General features: G+C 48.2%; 1 protein-coding gene and 1 non-coding gene across 10 annotated transcripts; both read right to left on the reverse strand.

The window, feature by feature from the left end:
- Window positions 1-989: 989 nt before the first annotated feature.
- Window positions 990-15,954, reverse strand: PABPC4 (poly(A) binding protein cytoplasmic 4). 9 transcript variants are annotated; one of them, XM_040469747.1, is made up of 16 exons: window positions 15,248-15,954; window positions 12,282-12,475; window positions 11,401-11,516; window positions 10,016-10,155; window positions 9,572-9,666; window positions 8,766-8,903; window positions 8,079-8,174; window positions 5,845-6,117; window positions 5,426-5,498; window positions 5,195-5,266; window positions 4,557-4,643; window positions 4,335-4,462; window positions 2,868-2,961; window positions 2,621-2,751; window positions 2,298-2,400; window positions 990-1,297 (listed from the first exon to the last, which is right to left on the reverse strand). In XM_040469747.1, exons 1-15 carry the CDS (start codon window positions 15,438-15,440, stop codon window positions 2,311-2,313), a joined length of 1,920 nt encoding a protein of 639 aa, XP_040325681.1. In that variant the 5' UTR covers window positions 15,441-15,954; the 3' UTR covers window positions 990-1,297; window positions 2,298-2,310. The 9 variants fall into 9 exon arrangements, with proteins under 9 accessions (XP_040325681.1, XP_040325679.1, XP_040325680.1 ...); XM_040469745.1 differs by having other exon boundaries at window positions 5,147-5,266; XM_040469746.1 differs by having other exon boundaries at window positions 5,411-5,498.
- LOC121027921 (small nucleolar RNA SNORA55) lies at window positions 7,683-7,817 on the reverse strand. The gene has a single exon (XR_005789002.1). It is a non-coding gene; the product is annotated as a small nucleolar RNA SNORA55 (small nucleolar RNA).
- Window positions 15,955-15,960: the final 6 nt, after the last annotated feature.

The raw sequence follows: 15,960 nt of genomic DNA on the forward strand, positions 1-15,960 counted from the left end.
CTCTTGAGTAAACACCCAGTAGTGTGATTACTGGATCATAGGGCAGTTCTATTTTTACTTTTGAGGAACCTCCTTACTGTCTTCCATAGTGGCTGGGTTACCACTCACAGTGCATTAAGGGTTCCTACTTCACATCCTTGCCAACACTTCTTGTGTTTTTAAGTAGGCTCTATGCCCAACGTGGGGCTCAAACTCATGACCCTAAGTTAAAGAGTTGCATGCTTTACTGACTGAGCCACCCAGGTGCCCCAAGTTGTAGTTCTTTATATATTTTGAATCCTAAGCCTTTTTTAGATGTCATTTACAAACATCTCCCATTCAGATTGTCCTAGTTTTCTTATTTCCTTTGCTGTGCATATCAGGCCTTAGTTATTTAATTTAAAGTGAAACCAGACCTTCAAGAAAATGGGGAGCCTGCTAAGAAGAATATTCCAAGCAAAATGATACCTTGGGTAAGGCCCTGAGAAAAGACAGCCTGCCAGGTTTCAAAGAAAAGGAGAAAGTGTTCCTGGAGGACAGTGAGGGCAAGTAGACTGGTTGACCTTGGCCGGGTGAGAATTGAGGACTAAAGGAACCACAACACACTTAGGACTCCAGCACTTGCTTGCTGTTGCCACTCAGACCTAGCCACCAAGCCTTTTCCCAGTGCCAGAGGAAATCTTAGCTGCATAATCAACCGAATGTAGGAAAGGGGACCCACAAACCCCAGCTAACACATCCAAGGAGGGAGGGGCCGGGTTCTGCTGATCTCCCCATACAGCCTTCATTCATGTGCCAACCCCAACCTGTACCCAATTCTCCCATGCCAGACTTCTGTTCCCTGTAAGTTAAATGGAGGTCCATTATAAAACTCCTCCCACAACAATGCAACGGGACAGTTCTGTATACCTGGCTAACTCAAAATAGTCTGTTTATAACCATTAGGAAAGGATTCAGTGATAACTGAATTTAACAGGGTAAAACTGGTCAGAGTGAAACAGGACAGGCAGTTTTATGGAGATTTTTTTCTTTATTGAGAAACTTAAGACTTGGGTACATCAAATAAAACCAATTTCTGGGGGAAAAAAATCAAAACCCACAATAGAAAAAAAAAGTTAACACTGTCTGGGCCATAGCAGAACCCAGAGAATATATTCTTTTAATTGAAAAATTCTAGGTGCTTCATAATTGACCTTTTGATACAAAATGACCTATTAAATTTCCAATTTGTGGTTCCTGGTGTTGAGGTCCATAGGACACGCTAGAAATCTTCAAACCTTGAGCTGAATTCCAGGAGGGGTTATTTGGCTTTTGAATCCTGAAAAGAAAAGCACCAACACAAATAAATACATGATCAGAAAAAGCGCAGAGATTCACTGAAATCTCTGGCTTTATAGAAGGTATTGTAGAAAGCGGTGCTTACTGACATGTGGGATGGACGATTGTGTTGGGACTGTCCTGTGCATTGCAGGATGTTTTAGCAGCATCCCTAGCCTCTACCCACTAGATGTAACACATCTCCAGGTATGACAACCAAAATAGGTCTCCGTTGGCAAATGTCCTCTCAAAGAGGCACCCCTGACTCAGAGTCACCCACTTTGAGGCTATGTACTTACTATACAGCCCCACCCCGGCACCCTTCCTGGCCATCCTGTACCCAAAGTGATGGTTCACTTGCTTAAATCCCCAATGAAAAGTGTTCAGGCCTTTACCATATGCCCTTTTCCCTTGCCTCTGCCTATTTGGTTCTCTCCTTCCTCCACCAGGAGAGGCACCCACCAGTCCCTGTCAGAGGTCCTAGTTAAGCTTCACTCACTCTGCAGATGAAGACTCATGGCCTCCAGGTCCAGGAATTGACTAAAACCACACCCTGTAACTGTAGTCAGGTGTGTCTGCCTCTCCCACCTTACACAGGGCCTGTGTCCGTTGTGTTCTCAGAGCTAAGCAGTGGCTTCACACGCAAGCTCACCTCACCAACCTTAAGCCAAACCAGGGAGATGTTCATAGAAATGAGGCTGTGGGATCAGATTATGACAACACCTTGTATATCCATCTAAACAAAAAAAGTCATTCTTGAAAAAGATCTAACCAGGTGCTCCTTATGGAGAAAACTGCCCTGTTTGCTCCTTATAATTTTACAACCTGTTCTCTCTTTTCTCCAAATTAACTCCTTCAGATTATAGAAAATACTCGGGTGACAGCCTGACCAAGTTATCAGGTTAAATAGCAGAAACATGGCTCTATATGCTGCCCCTAATCTTTTAGGAAGATCTTCACAAGTCAAAACCATTGCAAAAAACAAAAACAGCCAAACATACGGTTTTTCCTTGTCTAAGAGGTAGCAGCAGCAACAGCGCCCACCTTCTGGGCAGCTTCTTTCTTGGCATGATGAGCCTGTAGAACCGCCACAGCTTCATCCACCTGTGAGGAATCTCCAGGTGGTCAGTGACATCTGAGGAGAGGCCCTCCACCCCTCCCTGGTGCCCAGATCCAGTAGTAGGGTCTCCTGGTGCTGCCTGCTCTTCCCAATACCCACCCCACAAGCAGCCTTCCGTCTCTCTGCTGAACCAGGATGCCAAGGCCACCCCTCGTCCTCCCAGGCGGAGCAAGTGAAAGCCGAAGGGTCTAGAAACCAGCTCACCTTGGAGCGGAGAGACTCAGGGGACTCCAGCATGTGCAGCAGCTCAGAGTTGTCAATCTCCAGCAGCATTCCTGTGATTTTTCCAGCCAGGTTTGAATGCATGGTTTGGATGAGTGGGAACAAACGTTCTCCTGGGGGAAGAATATTTAATTAAAAACCAGGTTGAATCCCAGTAAAGAATGGACACGGGTATCCAGGTTAGTACCAGGTTCTGGCTCCCTCTTCTGCCAACACATGGGTCACTCACCCAACATCTGCTTCTGTTCCTGGGGGGGTGCTGCAGCCAACATGGAGGCGGTCAAGGGCTCCTGCCCCTGCACATGGACCGCAGGCTGGGGTGCCTGGGAATCAGGAGAGGCAGAAGGTTAGCATCAAGGAAAGGACATTTGATGGTCATGAGCCTGACCATTCGCTCTCAAAGCCTACTATGTGAAAGAGAGAGAGGTGGATGTCCTTGCTGCCAAGGAACTAATCACGGTCTTGGGGAGGAAGGGGTTACATGAGCAACAGAGGGGTACACAGCATAAACAAAAACCAACTACAATGAAAACAGCATGCAGGGCACCTGACGGTTAAGTGTCTGACTTAAGCTCAGGTCACAATCTCACAGTTCATGGGTTTGAGCCCCGTGTCAGGCTCTTTGCTGACAGTTCAGAGCCTGGAGCTTGTTTTGGATTCTGTGTCTCCCTCTCTCTCTGTCCCTCCCCTGCTTGTGCTCTCTCTCCCCAAAGTAAACAAAACAAAACAAAACAAAACAAAGGAAACAGCATGCTATTAGAAAAGAAATGAGTAAGAAAATAAACCTACAAGGCTCAACAATTATCAAGTGATTCCATTTATAATTATATCCCACATCACTTTATTATACCAAATGTTTTTAATGTTTACTTATTTCTTTGGAGGGGGGGGAAGGAGGGAGGGCACATGTGAGTGATCAGGAAAGGGGCAGAGAGAGGGGATCCAAAGCAGGCTCTGTGCTGACAGCAGACAGCCTGATGTGGAGCTTAAACCCACGAACCGTGAGATTGTGACGTGAGCCGAAGTCGGACACTTAACCGACTGAGCCACCCAGGCACCCCATATCAAATGTTTTTATTCTATCAAATGCTTAAGGACTACCAACATACACTGTCAACACCAGTCACAACTCTAAAAGTAGGGCCCTGTAGGCAAAAGCTACATAAGCAAAGTTCTGAGGCATCTCCAATTTAGAGAGCATAAAGTAGGAGCAGGCAACTAGGGGTCACAAGGCTAAGTGTTAAGTGTGGCTCCTCTAAGCAAATTACTACTGAGTTCTGGGTCTAATCCCCCAACCCCAACTTAACATCTCTGAAACTGAATGTCTCATCTGTAAAATGAAGTTCTTTACTGCCTTAATGTACCAATCTTACAGAGAGGCTAAGCATCAACTCAGCCAGTGGAAATGAGAAGCTCAAAGAGCTAAGCGAGCACACATGTTGTAAAAAGGAAGGCAGAAGCACCAGCTGTTTCTGAGGCTGGGGCATTTCTAAGTAAATTATTATGGGGGGAAGGCTTTCCAGCCCCTTTCCCTCACAGTAAAGAAAGCCCCTAAAAGGCAGCGTCATCATAGAAAACACAACACCCTGACACAGAGCAGGCATTAATGGCTGTTGAAGGAATCAAAGCAAAGACATCTTTTCAATCAAATGCAAACAGGGCAGATCCTTTCAGCATTCCGTTTGGTAGACCTCACCTGCAGAGGCTGGATGGCAGGGTGAGGGCTGCGGACACTGGAAGCGTATTTATAAGGTGCAACAGCCCGAGGAGCAGCAGCAGCAACAGCAGCACGAGGTGCTAAGGTCTGCACAGCTGTGGGAACACCTTAGGAAAAGAATAAGTACAATTAAAGCCAATCAGTCTGGGCAAAGACCCGTCAAATCCCATCTTTCCCCATTCTGTGTGCATCCAATACCACCTCCAGACTGGCAGCTGTCAGTCAGCCCTTGCTGGGCGGCACCAGCCCCACCAAAGTCCATAGCCAAGCGGTCCGGGCACTCAGACCCTACAACAGACCAGCAAATGCACATCAGTGTCGGCAGCAGAGGTCCAACTGGCCACGTCCCACGGAAGGAGCAATTCCAAAGCATGTTCACACAACACATCACACGTGGAGCCACTACTGCTACTTTCGAGGAACAGCCAACAGATAACATACAACTCTTCCCGCCTCTTGGAATACAGGACACATTCTGTAAACAACAGTTTCCTTCAATCTCCCAACCCCACCCGAAAGAATAGGCTGCCTCTGTAGTCATCCAGCTAACAAGCATCTATAATTAACCTTTTTCACATGAGTCACCAATGAGCAAAAAAATCTTAAGTCACCGACATAGCCCTAGAACTCCCATGGTTTCTCTGCTCTTTAAGTACCAACCAGAGCACACAGCTAAGATTACAGAACCAGAACTGGAACATGAGCCCAACGAAGTGACCAACTCTAGGCAGAAGCTAGTCAACCTGACTCCCTCCTCCCCAGGCCACGCTTCTCAAGGCCAGTTTGCTCACCGACTCTCTGAGCAGTAGTAGGGAGGCCACGAGAGGCCGGAGCATTACCAGTTGGAGCCAGATGGCGAAGAGCTGGACGAGGCCCAGACTGGCGTATAGCACTTGGCATTCCTTGGAAGCCTGGTGAAGACAAAAACTTGTGCATCACTAATCAAGCATATGGACCACAACCTAGGCTGTGCCTCAGAGGGGGCAAGGAGGAGAGGCGGGGAGACCAGAATAGGTTTATCCTGGGTGACCAAGTCACCGTTCCCCACCACCTACCTTGAGGTCTCCCACCTTGCTGCCAGCGTGGATTAGGCCTCATCTGTGCTAACTGGTTAGGTGTGTAATACGGAGGTCTTCCCTGAGCCTGCGAGAAAGAGCATCCGAGCCCTTTTATTTGAAGGGCCTGAATCCACATGAAAGATCTCATCCTACTGCCAGGCCCAAGGCTAATTAAGCAGAAACTCTCTACTCAAAGGCGGGTGGGGGGGGGGGGGCACCCGCAAGGCCAGTTAATGGGGATTCTTTTATTTTAACTCTGTGGGGGGCAGGAAGGAAGAGGGAGGGAGAAGAGAAATATCTTCATTTTCATGGGTCCTAACTCCAACAGTCTGAACTCCAATATCCAAAACCCCTCTCCCCCACCACCACAGGCTGCCGGAGCAGTTGTCAGGGGGCAGGTTCCAAAGATCCATGAACACAAGCAGACCCACCTGTGGAACTGCTGGCACAAAGTAGCCACCAGCTGCAGGCTGGAACTGATTTAAGATGGCATTGGCAGGAAGTGCTCTCATTCCAGCCACCCGCTGCATATACTGGTTGGTCAGGTGAGCCTTTCTCTCTTCCTTTCTCTGGGCAAGGGCGACGTACAGCGGCTTGGAGCCCACGATGCGTCCATTCATCTCAGTGACCGCTTTGGTCGCCTCTTCAGGAGATGAGAAGCAGACAAAGCCAAACCCTTTGCTTCTCCCATCCTCCAACATTACCTACAAAGGGACCAGCTACTTAAGGAAAAAGTGTTCTATGTTGGGGGACAGCTATTAAGAGTCAAAAACCCTGGGTCCTGCCGCAAGAGTCCCCAAGTGTAGGATAAGGGTTCTCAGCCTTGTGCCAGGATGTCCCACAGGCCAATTAAGTCACAACCTCTAAGGACAGGACCTAGGCATTTTCACTTTGTTAGATCTCCGGGTGATCCTAAAGTTTCCAAACACTAGGACATAGCTAATGGTTAAACCAGGAACTCAAAAGATGTTTCCTGATACCTGAAGCATAGCTACCTTTGGCTACCCACTAGAAATCTGGGCAGTGTCAAGCTATTTACTTGCAGAACTCATCTGCTCAAGACCTTGGTGCACAAAACCTTAATCATTGCTTATTAAGGTTAGGATATGGTTTTGAATTACCACATGCGGGCAGGAATTACAAAACCAATGACCACCACCATTAATCCAACAGCAGAAAGATGGCCAGCTGGGAGAGACAGCTGGGATTCTCGTCCCAACTCTAATCTCTAAGCTGCGTGACCTTAACATTTACTTGCCCTCTGTGAGCCTCAATGTCCATGATGACCTCTAAGGCAAACTACCACAAAACCACATGTCTACTGGTTCTCTTCCCACATACAGCTAGTCATTCATGGATAGCTCTTTATTCTCACCTGAGAAGGTGACTTATTGCTTTCCCTGGTCTACATCCTCAGAAATAATCGGTAGCAACAGGACGAGGTACGCTTGGCACCATTTTGTGTCTTAGCTCGCTGCCTGGACAGCCTCCTGAGGTGGAGGACATGAGAGTAAGGATGTAGATCAACCCAACATCTTTCTACCAATGAGATGGGCCAACACGGTGTATGAAAACATGACACCCTGATCTTGAAAACAGGGGCTGTGAAACTTGAAAGACCTGGTTCTTTTCCTGCCAACTTAAGCACTGTGCTGATAAGCAAGGAGAGACCATCATTCTTCACACTGATGGAAGGCCAGTGAAGGAAGTGATAAGAGGGAAGGGCCAAGGAAACAAGGAACCCGACAGGGTGGCCTCTGGTCAACTCTGCTACAACTGATAATGTTCCTTTGACAACGCTCCCAGGTTGTGCACGACTTAAACTAAGGGCCAAGACAGGGTCACACCAAAGTCTTTTTACCAGACCACTTGGCCTCTTTCTCATCCCTGAAAAGACTCTGATACCTGCTGCACCTCTGCTGAGCAGGAACAGTGTGTGCCTCAAGGCTACAACCCAAAACTTTCACACGCCATCCACTCCCATCACACCCCCCCCACGGACCAAGGACGTGCGGCACACCATCCTCTAACGAGTGTACTCATGCTCAAGGACTCCAATTCCTTATCTCCACAAGGGGGTTCATACTCACTCACCCTGCTGTATCAGTTGATAGGACTATCAAACACCACCAAGCAGACGACACACATGGCAAAATGTGGAAGAGTCATCTTTCCACTCCTCTTTGTGTGCCTTTAGCTTTTATAAGGCCAGGACAGAAGTTCCTAACCCCAGCTCCCAAGTGCTCACACACCTTCATTCAAGGACAAAGTGTGTGGCAGAGTTGTAGAGACAGGCCCCAAGACAAATGGAAAACAACCCGTCTGGATTTCCTCTGCTCATACTGTTGCACCATCTGTCCCCACACCAGCACAAAGCAGCAAAGAATGGGAAAGATTCAGGTGCTTGAGGGGCGTTGGCAGGAGGGACTGCTCAGATTCACCTCCATACCTCAGTGCCTGGGAGAGATGGTGCCATTTAACCTACTGAAATTCCATTCTCCAGAGCACATACTCAGATGTGTAATATTGGAGACCAGGAGGAATTATGCTAGATGAATGTGATAGCTATTTTCAGCAACGAACACAATTTAGATTCCACTCCTTCAATGAAATTAAAAAAAATTACAATTTCTACTTTCGATCTCCAAACCACAGTATAAAATACCTTAGCGCTGGTGATTGATCCAAAAGGAGAAAACTCTTTTCTTAACTTCTCATCATCAATGGTGTCATCCAAGTTCTTAATGTAGAGATTCACTCCCTGAAGCAGAGGGGCCACAGTTAATGCACATCTGTACCCTACAGATGCCCTGAGACATTGGTTCTCAAAATGTGGTCCCCAGACCAGCAGCAACCACCTCCTTGGACGCTTCTTAGAAAAGCAAATTCTCGGACCAGGACCCCAGAAATTCTGGGGCTCAGAAAGCCATGCTTTCACAAGCCCTAAAGGGGACTCTGATGCAGGCTCAGGGTTGAGACTCCTGCCGCAGTTTCTGAAGGGACCCTCAATAAGGGTTTGGAATGCTCTGACCATTGTCCCCAGCAAGGCTCTTGCCACCATTCCAACAAAAGGCAATCATTTAAGTAAAAAGAACCCACATGACTAAGAACAATAGACTGAGGCTTCCGGGAGTGAGTCCCAAAATAATACATCAATCTCTTTTGCCCTTGTTCTAGAATCACTGCTGCATCTGGTAAGTATATCCTTCCAAACCTGGGGATCTTGGGAGAAAGGAGAGGAAGAGGCAGTTTCCCAGTTCCCAAAGAGAAAGGCTGATAAACAGAAAGGCGCTCTTGTCGGGACTGCACAGTAAACCCTCAGTGGGGAGGCTGTGCTGAGACCACCTCTCACCTGATACCGACTAATTCTCTCTTGCTTCAGCTGTTCAAATTTCCGCTTTAACTCGGCCTGCCGTTCCACTTTCTTCTGTGCGCGGCCTACAAAAATGACTTTCCCACTGATTTCTTTTCCATTCATCTCTTCCACGGCCTAAAGAGGAAACACAGGTCTTAAAACCAAGACGTAGAGGCTGGGCCCTTGCCCTGGAGGCCTCAAAGTCCCACCAAACATTCGGAGAGAAGGAAATCTTTCCTACAGGGTTAAAAACTAGTTTAATTCCATTTCTGAAGCCAGCTAAGCAAATCCAAACTTCCTCATGAGTAAAAGGGGGTTACTACTTAAATGGATTATTGGTCCATATGATACAGGAAAAAAAATGGTAGTTTTATAAATACAAGCATGGCAGACATGAGCCAAGGCTGATAATCTGGCTGTAGCTAAGTCTCTCAGGTTCTCTTGTGGGCAGTGAGTGATGTATGTCAAGGGCCAGCACCATGCTTTATCTACAAAAAATAGCTGCTGCCCTGTTATCAAGTCAGCAACTCCTGAGGAAAGACGGAGTCCCCTCACTATGAATGGAAGCAAACATCCATCCTACTCTTTCAACCTACAGGGCCGAACAGCTGAGGTGACAGGCTACATGCCCGGTGCTTTGGGAACAGGTAAATGATGTATTACCATGTGAAGTCCCTCAGGCCAGTAACTGCATCACTACGGTACCCGGGCAATTCCAGTTCTACTCTATTTACCAGCCAGGCCTGACCACACTCAGGGGCCACTTCCTGAAAATTTCTCCCCGACCCTTGTGGTACTCTCACCTTATTGGCATCCTCGTGTTTTTCGTAACTCACAAAGCCAAAGCCTTTGGATTTCCCACTGGGATCTCTCATCACCTTGACACTTAGGGTCTTACCTATTACCAAAGGACAGAACTATTAGTAACACCATCTCTACTGCAGCTCAAGGAGAGAAGGCTTCTCTAAGTGTCCAAATGAAGCCAATTCTTGCTGAACCCAGATGGGGTCCAGAAAGAGGCGCGGTGCCTGGTCTTCTAGTTCTGACCAAGCTACTGGAAAGGCCCTGGGGCTGGGACAAGGTAGGATAAAGCCAAGAGTCTATTCCTATCTACTCTGTGACCCTGTCACACAAGGTAGTTTACTTCTGGGCCTAGGTGCCCTTGTCTCTTAAACAACTAAGATCCACACGTTTTAGGTCTGGTGAACTGTGGAAGGGGGCACATGGGGCAAAGAAGCCCAACTTACCAAACTGACTAAACAGCTCTTTCAGGCTCTCATCATCCACCTCTTCCCCAAAGTTTTTGATATAAACATTGGTGAACTCCTTGGCTTTGGCTCCAAGCTCGGCTTCCCGCTCTTTTCGAGACTTGAATCTGCCCACAAACCTAAAAAGAAATCATAGGAAACAGTGACTACCCAGAAGAACAAATCAGGTTTCCAGGGGCCCAAAGGAATACAGGTTAAAGACTGACAGGAGAGGTTAAAACACACAAGTCCCCATCCAACCACCAAGAGAGCAAGCTCAGAGATGCCCCAACTCCCCAGCAGAAAGAGAGAGGCAGGACTGTCCTGCAAGGATCAGTCCCAGGACTCCTGGCTCAGACCAGGGCTACTCCTACCACATCACACTGCCTTCATGAAGAAACCTGGTGACCATTATTAAAACGTTCATTTCTGTGCATCTATGTAAATGCATAGAAAAGGTCTGGAAGGATACAAACCAAACTGTTAACAGTGGTTAATCCTAGGGGTGAGATTGCTAGAGTGAACTATGAGGTAGCCTTTGCTTTTGCACTTGGCACATTCTGGTGTTTGCACTTAATGGGAAAACGTATCCACACACTGAAAATCTTTAGATCTCTTTCCAGTGATACCTTTGGAAGACTTGACCATTGGCCACATACACATTATCAATGCAATCCATCCCCTAGTCTGTTCAACACAAAGGACAGAAATGATTTTTGCTTGTTATAGCCAAGACTTATTGTCCCTTCTCTCTCCCTGAATGGCTTAAGACTCTCTTGTCCCCATTCTGCAATAACCATACCAAAGCGAGAAGGTCTACTATTAACAGCGTCTTCTGCAATCAGAGATTTTTTCATTATAACCAAATTAAGCATTACTGTGGAGCCAGCCTTGTATGAGAAGGCCACTGAGTCATAAGTTAGCTAAGTGGAGATCTGGGGACAATTTGGCATCAACTCCTAGCAAATGACCCCACGGACAGACCTGAATCACAGGAAGGCCAAGGTCACATGGCTAGTACACAGCTCCTGGTCAGTCCAGGGCCCTCTCCACTCTGCCGCTGGCCAAGACCCCTGCTCAGAAAGGGCTCAGAGCTGCCTTCTAGCAAGCCCCAGTTGCCGATGCTCATAAAACCCACGGACGAATGATGCTTTTGAGGGAGAGGCGGCAGGCAGGCCATGGCTTGGGCAGGAAGCCCACCTTGGCGAGTCAAAAGGGCTGCCACGGCTCGGGCAGGGAGACTCACCAGCCCTGGAGTGGAGAGGTAGGAGCAGGCCACACTTGGGCCGAGAGAACCAGTAGCCGCCTTGTGTGTGCCAGTTAATACCGAGGTGGGGCCACGGCTGGCTCATGCGATGGCTGTTGCTCCGGACTGGGACACTCACACTTTGCGGTCATTGAGGAGCATGCCGTTCATCTTCTCGATGGCCTTGTCAGCAGCCTCTTGGGTCTCGAAGTGGACAAAGGCATAACCCTTAGAGCCGTTCTCATCACACACCACCTGTCAAAGACAAGGGGGGGCCACTTTAACACCACTGGCATCTCCAGGTATTTGACAACCACATGACCTTCTCCTCAGAGTCTCCTGTGTCCGAGAGGCCGCTAGCCCATCCATAGTCAAAAGATAGGAGACTCCAGCAGATAAGGTTTTTCCTAATAGTGAGCACACTACAAGGGACCTAGTGATGTTCCATTTACAAATGGCAGCCACTATTAGGATGCTTCCAGTCCAAATGTTTTATTTCATTAAAAAAACATTAGATCTGGGTGCAAAACCACCGTGCCGCAGAAAAAGTGATCAATGGCCAAGCCCACAATACAATTTCAGTCTAGTAGGGAGTCAGATACCACCACCACACCAGTTGTACTAAATTCTCCACAAAAACAGGTGCAAAGGGAAGGAAGGAAGGAAGAGGATGAATTTATACTTCTGAGATGACTAAGTATAGCTGCCTGGAGACCAGAGGCACTGCTCTACTTCTCCCCCCAGAAAAGATAAACTCTTCAATGCCCTCCAAAGGTAGAAAACAGAAAGGATATTTCAGGCAGAGGGAAGAATAAACAGAGAAACAAAAGCACCTGCTGGTTATACTGGATTGTGACACAAGATTATCTACAGGGAACTTTTAGCCTTTGGAGCCATTTCCAGCCAATTACCATCGCCCAATATCCCATCGCCCAATTCCAAGGCTGCTCCCCATTTGGTATTTATCTTGTTTTCATGAGTCAATGATTATTCTACTGAAATCATTTAATCAATGCTTACCTTGCAAGACAGAATGTTTCCAAAAGCAGAAAAAGTATCATAAAGTGCCTTGTTATCTATAGATTTGTCCAGATTCTTGATGAAGACATTTCCCACACCAGATTTTCTCAAAGAGGGATCCCTCTGAGACCACATGATACGGATTGGCTTTCCCTTAATCACATCAAAGTTCATGGTATCCAAGGCCCGCTCAGCTGCGAGAGAGAAACATATTTCGGTCAAGGATATAAAGCATCACTCCATGCAGACAACTGCCACCATCCCAGGAACAGAGGACTCCAAGACTTTTCAAGGTAATCACTGTGATAAAAGGCAACTCTATTAAAATTAAAAGGCATCAGATCCCTCCAGCCTGCGTTGCCAGTGAGGGTAGACGTTCTGGCCAGTTGCTCCCACTTCCTGGCACAAGTCTCCAGCCCTCTGGACCTGCACCCTTGTTGTGTAAAAGGGGTAGGCGAGAGCATCTAAATGGCCTTCTGGCACCAATATCAAGTCACAATTCCAGACATTTGACTGAGCTCTATCAGTTATAAAGATCTGCTGCTGACCACCCATGGTGACACAGGTGGAACAGCTGTGATATTATCTATTTCATAAAATGAGCAAACTTATGTCCAGGATGGCTAAACCGTGCAGCTAACTAGTGAGTAAGAAACTAATACTAGATTTTCTGATTATTTTTCAGTTAGATATTGCATCAAATTACCAACGAGCTGTCATTTAGTCTACAATCTGTCTGTCTAGGAAACAAGTGACAGAACAAAACCTGGGAACAACTGACTGGGGAGATAGCGCTATCCGTTTCTTGTATCTTCAGCCCACTTTCTTGTATTTTCAATTTCTGAGAACAGAAACAGATTCGAAAGGCCTCAAAATGATAAATACTAATGGTCACACATGGAAATATTTTTATCATCAGGATGATAAAGATGAAACCGCATCTTTCTGCCTAAGCACACAGTGCAGTAGACTCTGCACCTAGTGGTTTCAGGGCCTTGTGAAGTCTTAATCTGAGTTCTGTGGAATTCCGGACTTCAAGTGCCCTGGTGCTCAGCCAAGTTTTCCATCCACTGCTTTGGGATGCTTCTTTGGCTTCCCAACAAACCCATGTGTGTACCAAAAAGGACCAGAAGCTAAAACGTACCATCACCTGTCAGCAGGAACGCTTCTCTTATTGGTGACAAGTTCCCAGAGCTGGTGGTCACTTTTCCTGACTTACGTGATGAAACCCCCAGAATCTCCTCCATGAACAGACTGCAGGGGGGTAGTTCTCCTGTCTCAAGGAACCGCCTCACTTGTAACAGGGACAAAATTCCCTAACCCTGCCTCTCCACAAGCTCAGCTGTCCAGTCAGCCAAGGGAGTATCTCCTTTTCACCCCTTTCCAACCACCCTTCCCACCTTCTCAGGTGGCCTCATTGACTCTGGGAAGGAAAGAGGTCAGAGAAAGGGGAGACTGGGCAGCTCCAACTCAGGAAAAGTCCAGGCACAGAAGCAGTCACTTGTGATGGCTCTCTGCGATCCACAGCCCAGGACCCCAAACTGTGTCTGACTGATTAGCAGCAAAGAAGCCATTTCAACACAGCTCCTCAGTGTCTTTCCAGACAGTGCTGCAGAAGGCAAGTCGGCTTAGCCTAACAAATCTGGCTGCACTTATTTATAGCAGGGAGAGGTCCTGCAGAGGCATGTGTTGGCAGACACACTGACCAATGGCTTCTGCTACTATCTCTAAGTGACAGGACTTTTGTTCAGAAAGTGTCAAAAAGGCAGGCAACTGCCAATGTATCCACCACTCCCCCTAAAAAGGCCACACTTGGCCACCTTTGTGCCCTCCCTCTGGCCAGACACAACTCAGAGCACACAGAATTGATGGTATCAGTGCCTCTTGTCTCTCAACAAGTCCAACTCTCTGGTCTCAGCTGCAGCTCGGGCAAGTGACATTCTCTGTGTTTCATGGACAGTGAACAAAGTGTGGACAAAAATAGGGACCCAGAGATCCTTTGCCACAGAATGGCTTGTTTCCCCCAGTAATGGTGTCTACAGTTGTTCCCTTTTAATCTGAAGTCACGTGCAGCCCCTGATTAGGTTTCCTCTGGCCTCCCTCCGGCCACGCCTGCAGCATACCTCTTCACTGTTCCAAGCAAGGGCCCAGTCTGGGCTGGTGGGGCACTGCACTGGCAGTCCCAGCTGAGCCTCCCACCTCCTGCAGTCCCTTTGCCCTCTCTGGAGTCCCATTTTCTTCAAATGGGATGAAGGAAAAGGGTTTAGACAAGGGTAAGGCACTGTTCACAGGTGAGGCGATAATCCCCACCAGCCCAGTCAGTTTCCACAGTGTTTCCCCAGACTACCTGGCTACCCTTTCTCCACACTTCAGGGCTTTGTCCAGAGAGTAAAGGACCCTTCCACCCCAGGAGCAAAGCCGGAGACCCGGGAGCTGGTCTGGCACATGCAGCGCTGGTGGCGCCAATACAAGTCCCTGCTCAAGTAAAACCAACAGAATTGTTCTCACTGCTTCCTACCTTCCCTGAAAGACCCCTTATCAGTACAAAATCAGACAGACTCAGTCCAGGGTCAAAGTAGGGGAGATGGCAGCAGCTTTAGAACCTAAAATTCTGGCAGGAATTGTGTTTCAGATATTCTGCCTTTTCGGCAGGCCTGTGAGGGGCAGGAGCCCATACTCACTGACCAGACAAGGTTCCCACTAAAGCAGGACCATGCACACAATGGAATGACAGTGACTTCCTCCAAATCCCGTTTTACAGTCTCCTTGGGTTCCAACCCCACCGCCACCACTGATTAGCCCAAGGTCACCCAGTTAGCAAGCAGTGGAAGCGAGACTGAAACTCCGGTCACCTGATGCCAGGATCCTCATTCTCAACCCCTGCATCCTGTGCTCCCCACCTCCATGGGGTAGACTCCTAGGGTCCCCTAGGATCTCACGAATTTGTGGATATAGCGTCTACTCACCGTCAGCCGGCTGCTGGAAGTTGACGTAGGCATAACCCAGGGAGCGGCGGGTGATCATATCGCGGCAGACCCGGATGGACAGCACAGGCCCCGCAGGACTGAACTTTTCGTACAGCATGGCCTCGGTGACGTCCGAGTGCAGGTCACCCACGTAGAGGGAGGCCATGGGGTAGCTGCTGGCCGCAGCGTTCATCTCCCCAGCCCCCACCACCCCGAGCCCCGCCAGGAGAACTTCTTATAGGGACCACACAGGACAAAAGGGGCTCTTCTCGGAGCCGTGGCCCGCGCCGCGGCTCACAGGTGGCAGACTGAAGCTAAGAGACGCCGGAGTAGCTCAGAGACACGGAGGACCGGAAGGAGTTGTTCAGGGACAGCTCGTTTGAGACTGCAAAACCGCAGACAAAAGGCTCTCAAAAACAATATGGCCCTCCCTGGGAGTTTGTAATTTGCAGCTGTCCTAGTCTGAAGCTCCAAATTTCAAAAAAGAAAAAAAAATAACGTATTAAAACGGGGACTCCCCTCCAAATTATAAAAATTCTTCAAGAGGCGACCAAATGGTGCCCACGGCGGCCTCCAGGACACGCGTTTCTCTATAAATATAGGCCTCGGGCTCCCGGCGGTTTAAGATTACAGCAGCCAGGGGAAGAGGGAAACCAAATCTTGGTCGGTGCCGACTCGGCAAGCCCCGGGGGCCGGGCGCGCAGCCGCCTCCC

The sequence above is a fragment of the Herpailurus yagouaroundi genome, unplaced genomic scaffold (genome assembly GCF_014898765.1).
Source record: "Herpailurus yagouaroundi ecotype Mexico unplaced genomic scaffold, PumYag 77, whole genome shotgun sequence".
In the NCBI taxonomy this organism is placed as follows: Eukaryota; Metazoa; Chordata; class Mammalia; order Carnivora; family Felidae; genus Herpailurus; species Herpailurus yagouaroundi.

Excerpts from the sequence above, each read along its gene's own strand:
- PABPC4 (XM_040469743.1), bottom strand. The coding sequence starts at position 15,440 with ATGAACGCTGCGGCCAGCAGCTACCCCATGGCCTCCCTCTACGTGGGT. Across the intron at positions 6,118-8,078 it reads GATCAATCACCAGCGCTAAG|GTAATGTTGGAGGATGGGAG; the intron begins GTATTTTATACT and ends GTCCCTTTGTAG. Across the intron at positions 4,644-5,146 it reads TACTACTGCTCAGAGAGTCG|GGTCTGAGTGCCCGGACCGC; the intron begins GTGAGCAAACTG and ends GGTCTGTTGTAG.